Genomic DNA, 6298 nt, shown 5'->3' on the forward strand with positions numbered 1-6298 from the left:
TGATTCCTTTTTTTTTTATTGCTAAGTATCCTTCCATTACACAGATATACCATTTTTAAAACTCTATTTATTAGTTGAAGAGCATGTGGGGTTCTTCAAGTTCAGGGCAGTTATGAATAAAGCCACTATAAATATTGGCCTACAGGTTTTTCTGTGAACATACAAGTTTATTTCTCTTGGCTAAATATCTAAGAATAGGATTTCTGGGGCAAATTGTAAGTTGTATGTTTAATTGTTTTGATAGACTGCCAACTAATGTAATTTTGCATTTCTACCAGCAATGACTTGGGCTTCTTGTTGTACTACATCCCTCATATTACTTGATATTGTCATTTATTTCATTTTAGCCATTCCGATGTGTATAGAGTGGTATCTCACTTTGCTTTTAAATTGCGTTTCTCTAATGACTGATTAGGTTGAGTATCTTTTCATGTGCTTACCTGCCACCCATGTATCTTCTTTGTTAAAATGTCTCTTCAAATATTTTGCCCATATTTTCTGTTTTATTACTTATTTTTGAGTTTTTAAAAAATATTGGCCTGGCGCAGTGGCTCACGCCTGTGATCACAGCACTTTGGGAGGCCGAGGGGGTGGATCACAGGTCAGGAGATCAAGACCATCCTGGCTAACACGGTGAAACCCGTCTCTACTAAAAATACAAAAAAATTAGCCGGGCATGGTGGCGGGCGCCTATAGGCCCGGCTACTTGGGAGGTTGAGGCAGGAGAATGGCGTGAACCCGGAAGGTGGAGCTTGCAGTGAGCCAAGATCACGCCACCGCACTCCAGCCTGGGCAACAGAGCGAGACTCCGTCTCAAAAAAAAAAAAAGTATTGACTCAAGTCTTTAGTAAGATATGTATTTTACAATATTGTCTCCAAGTCTGTGAATTTGTGAATTTTCTTTGCATTTGCCTAGCAGTGCCTTTTGAAAAGCAGAAGTTTTTTATTTTGATGAAGTCCTATATTTATTTTTGAATTGTACCTTTTTGGCATATCTAAAAAATTTTGCATAACCCAAAGTCACAAAGTTTTTTTTTGTTTTATTGTAGAAGTTTCATAGTTTAATTTTTAATTTTTTAATTACAATCTAATAATTTTTATATCTAGCATTAGGTATGATTTCTTTTACATAGGGATGCCCAATTGTTTCAACTCCATTTGTTGAAATGACTATTATTTCTCCAGTCATGACTCAAGAAAGAATTATGTCATACTAATTCCCAGGAAATTGTAAGGGACAGACTCTGCTCCACAGCACGTGAGTTGAAAGAAGGAAGAAGGGAGGAAGAAAGGAAGCAGTGGTAGGCTCCCAGGTGAGAGGTATGTGGACAGCGATCCTGCTTCCAGATTCAGTGTCATTGGTTGGATATTATGGAAGTACCCAAGCTACAAATCTAGTCTTGGGCGTGTGCCTGGTTGTCACCTCCCCTGGTTGTCAGCTCCCCTGGTTGTGAAAGCAGCAGCATGCCCAGGCTGTGCATCACACACCGTGCACAAGATAAAAGCACTCCTGCCCTGGGCTCCTCATCCACAGTCTCCTCAGGAACAGCCTTCGCCTGCCTCCTCTGCACCTGGTGAGTGTCCGGCAGGGGATGGGACTCAACTTGGGATGTTAGAACGGAAAACTAAGATCATAGCAGAAGAGAGGGAAATAGAGAGGTCTGAAACAAAAGCCCAGAGAGAGGATGGCAGAGAGGGTACCAATGCGGGAAGTGGGGCCAGGAGGGAGCCCCTGCAGGAGCTGACAACAATTCCATGACCTGCAAAGGCCACAGAAGCTTATGATTCCTTTTCATCCTGTTTCTACTCAGGCTGGCACATGTTTCCTATGATATCCATTCTCCAGAATGCCTTTTTTCAAAAGGGTGCATTCCTAGAGGCTCTTTGGAGAAACAGAAACATGGATGCCCACTTAGACTCACAGCAATCTGTCCCAGGTGGAGAACAAAGTGAGAGGCATCTGACATGTCCCACCAACTTCACATCAGCTTCCCTCACCCTCCTGCAGCTCATGCCTCAGGAGGCAGCTGGTCTTAGAGACATTGGACTGTAGATTTTGAACTTACAAATGGCTTTGTTTTGTCCAGGACAACTCAACTCCTGACAAGATGTCCTGCCAGCAGAACCAGCAGCAGTGCACACCCCCACCCAAGTGCCCCTCACCCAAGTGTCCCCCAAAGAGCCCAGCACAGTGTCTGCCTCCAGCTTCCTCTGGCTGTGCCCCAAGCTCCGGGGGCTGCGGTCCCAGCTCCGAGGGCGGCTGCTGCCTGAGCCACCACAGGCGCCACCACCGATGCAGGCGCCAGAGGTCCAACTCCTGTGACAGGGGCAGTGGTCAGCAAGGCGGGGGCTCCGGCTGCGGCCACAGTTCTGGAGGCTGCTGCTGACCTGGATCCTGATGCTGAGACAAGCGATTTTAGAGGAAACAAGAATCCCAAGGGCCCAGGAAAACCCCATCTTGATGCACGAGTTCCCAGATACCCTCTTCTGGCTTTCACAGGCTGAGCTGGGGGTTTTCCTGTGGAAGGTCTGGGCTCTCCCCAGGAGGCACTTCCTATCTGATGTCCAGGATGTCACATGTTCCCTTACCCCTGTACCTGTGAAGGATTGGCAGTGTTTGTGCCTGACCTCGTCAAAAAATAAAGCTTCTTGTCCTCATTACCACTGGTGTCTCCCTTGGCATTTCATTCTGTCTCTCCCTACGTGGGGCTGGAAGTGTGCCCTCCTGTCTGCCCCTGACATCCAGCACCACCACAGGGAAGGTGCAGAATTCTAGCTCTAGGCTGCAAAATTCTGGAGTCTGTCGAGTCTTTTTGTCCTGGGATTGTGAGGTAGTGGGGGACAGGATGTGATGAGAGGGATTGTAGTGAGGCCTCTAACTGTCAGAAAAGAACGACAGAAATGTGACTGTTCCTTTCATAATGGACTCCCCAGTCCTAGAAGGAGCTACTAGATGTTTCTGACATCCCAATTACAAAATAGTGAAGATGTAGCAGGCAATTATCAAAAAAAAAAAAAAGGCAGAATTAGCATTTCTTCTAAAGGGGTAAATTTGACTCTCCAAGGGACATTTTTTGCTGTCAAAACTTAAGAGAATTTCTGGCATCTAGCGGGTAGAGGCCAGGGATGCAGCTAAGCCTCCTACCAAGCATAGGACAGCCCCACAGTGCAGAATTATCTGACCCAAAAAGCCAATAATTGCAAGGCTGAGAATCTTTAGACTAAAATTAAAAGATGGGTAAAGAAAAAAAATGGCCTTAGCTGTCTGTAATCCCAGCACTTTGGGAGGCTGAGGCAGGTGGACTACCTGAGGTCAGGAGTTTGAGACTGCCTGACTAACATGGTGAAACCACATGTTATATGATTAGTCTCTACTAAAAATACAAAAAAAAAAAAAAAAATAGCTCGACGTAGTTGCAGATACCTGTAATCCCAGTTACTCAGGAGGCTGAGGCAGGAGAATTGCTTGAACCTGGGAGGCAGAGGTCACAGTGAGCCTGTTGTGCCACTGTACTCCAGCCTCGGCCACAAGAGTGAAACTCCATCTCAAAAAAAAAAAAGAAAAGAAAAGAAAAGAAAAGAAAGAAAGAGCTGGTCTCAGGAAAAACAGATAACTCCATATACACAATTAAATTCCCAGAGAGAGAAAGTGGAGGGAGTAGAATTAATTAAAGCTTAAGAAGTCCTGGGTTAGGGGAGAAATGGAGCTGAGAGCTTAGGGAATGTAGTAAGGTGGAGGCTGTAGACTGAGACCATTAAGAAAAAGGAAGAGAGAAAATGAGAAGTATTGCTAGGCTTATAAATTAGTTTAATTGTAAGATCAAAAATTTATTTGCTTATTAGGTGCTAGAAAACCCGAAGTGACTACTATGAACTCATTTAATTTTCTAACTCGATAAGCCATGTGCTCTTAATAACCATATTTGACAAACAGGGAAATCGTGGGTCCATCAGTTCTGCACAGGACCCAGGCCACACAGCCAGTAAGTCCATGATCCTGGCTGATGCCATTTGTACCTTCCTGGAGACTTTTCAAGAGATTTTTAGAAACAATTAGTATTTTATACTTTACATTTATTTTGTCCTGCTTAACTTCATGTTTTGTTCTTATTTTTGTTTGATTTTTTAAAATTTTCAGAGCTAAGAGCCCAACTATGTGAATCATAACTTCAATAAAACTTTAAAAAAATTTTTCTCTGTCATGTTTTGGATGTGTGATATTTAACTGCCCTCTAGGTTTAATCACGTCCTTAGAGAAAGAGATGAGTCTCATTCTGTCTGCCAAATTGTTGAAATACTATCATAGAGAAAACAGTTCATCAAATCCGTAAGAATAAGCCAAAGGAACATCATAGGACATGAATTAAATTACAAATTGAAAATGTGGATGTGAAAATTACAAATTGAAAATGTGAACTCTGTGTGGAGCTGGGTACAACAAGCAAAAATAAACAAATATAGATAGCACATTAGGAGTTTATTGAATCAAAAATATTCTTTTGAAAATATCAGACTGGCTATTTTTACTGCAAAGTCTAAGAACTCAGGATTTCTAAAATCTCTGGAATTTAGTAAAGAAACGGGCTCTCAAGGAGTTTGATGTGAGAAATACTCTAACCAGTTCTGATCACTCTCCAGCTCAGCACAGTTGCTGAAGATAAGAACCACAGCTGTCCTGTTTGATTCATCACCACAAGCTGCTTGTTACTCAAAACCGGAGACATTCTTGGGTAGTGCTCCACCATGGGGCAGAAAGAGTGTCAAGTCATGATTCAAATTTGTCTCAAAAATATTGAGAATGCGTAAGGTTGGCTGGGAGGTTGGAGTTGCTACCCTGTGTGTGAGGCCTTGCCACATGGACCCCACACCAGGGAACCCACAGATCTAGCCAGAACCACTCCACTAGTCCAGAAACTGAAGACCACTGTTTGGAGCAGGACTAGAATTGATGAGACAAATTCCTAACTGCGTATCACCTGCAAGAGAAAAGATCCAGCCTTTGAAGAAATAAAGCCTGCCATCTGTCAAAGTCTATGGAAAGAGGATTGGAGGCTCAAAGCACCTATCAAGGTCAAGCTCTTGATGTCAAATTGTCCACCAATTCCTACACACACTGTGAGTTCACTCAGGAGGAAGAAGAAATAGGAGTTGGACCAACTTATGAAGTTGGAACCTGCAATACCAAGACAGTCAAAGACAGATGTTAAGCAGTTCCTGATGCTGCCCCTAAAAGTGGACCCCAATAGGTCAACTAATAAAGACCACCTCGACCCAGCCGAGGATTCAATAGTTAATAATTAATAATTCATTTAAAAACTATTTATTAAACATTTACTACATACAGACACCACTACAGGTACTGGAGATACATTAGAGAAAATGAACAAATAAGATGTTCTCAGGGAACTTCCCAATCCAGTGGATCCATTCAAGACAGTCCTCTGATTTGCTTGTAAAACAGCAAAGTAAGGTATCAACACCCCTCTATCCAGTTGGTTTCCCATATCTTTGGATTGAGGAGGCAGCAGTGTAGCTTTGATAAACACAATGAAAGACACTAGCCTGAGAACAATATTGATGATTAAATATACTGGCTTTGCCATTGCAAAAAGCTCATGTAGTAACATCTTACTTTTATACCACAGGCAGCAATCAAGTAAGAATAAGGGATGAGTTGCTAGTGATGATGGGAAGAATATTAGTGCACCATAAGGCCAATGTTCTCAGACCCTTGCCAGTGGAAAAAGTAATGTTTGCACCAGTAGTATGAAGGTACTCTCATTTTCCTCTTGTTAGACCTTATCTCAAAGTGGGTAGCCACAACTATAGGCTTTCCTGTAGTAGGATAAACAGACACATTTACTGTACTAATAATGTTTTCTCAAAAGCCATGTGCTTTTATTTAAATTTTATTTGAAGTTCAGGGGTACATGTGCAGGTTTGTTACACAGGTAAACTTGTGTCATGGGCATTTGTTGTACAAATTATTTTGTCACCCAGATATTAAGTCTAGTACCCATTAGCCATTTTCCCTGGTCCTCTCACTCCTTCTATTCCCCACCCTCTGGTAGGTACCTGTGTCTGTTGTCCTCTCTCTGTGTCCATGTGTTCTCATTATTTACATCCCACTTACAAATGACAACATGCAGTATTTGGTTTTCTTTTCTTGTCTTACTTTGCTAAGGACAATGGCCTCCAGCTCCATCTATGTTCCTGCAAACGACATGATCTCACTCTTTTTTATGGCTGCATAGTATTCTATGGTGTATATGTACCACATTTTCTTTATCCAGTCTAT

The 6298-nt window shown here is 42.4% G+C and overlaps 1 protein-coding gene across 1 annotated transcript; it reads left to right on the plus strand.

Moving 5' to 3' along the window:
• The first annotated feature begins 1281 nt into the window (after window positions 1–1281).
• LOC103224002 (late cornified envelope protein 3D) lies at window positions 1282–2687 on the plus strand. The gene is made up of 2 exons (XM_007977134.3): window positions 1282–1574; window positions 2088–2687. Exon 2 carries the CDS (start codon window positions 2109–2111, stop codon window positions 2385–2387), a length of 279 nt encoding a protein of 92 aa, XP_007975325.1. The 5' UTR covers window positions 1282–1574; window positions 2088–2108; the 3' UTR covers window positions 2388–2687.
• The last annotated feature ends 3611 nt before the right edge of the window (window positions 2688–6298 follow it).

The sequence above is a fragment of the Chlorocebus sabaeus genome, chromosome 20 (genome assembly GCF_047675955.1).
Source record: "Chlorocebus sabaeus isolate Y175 chromosome 20, mChlSab1.0.hap1, whole genome shotgun sequence".
Taxonomy (NCBI): Eukaryota; Metazoa; Chordata; class Mammalia; order Primates; family Cercopithecidae; genus Chlorocebus; species Chlorocebus sabaeus.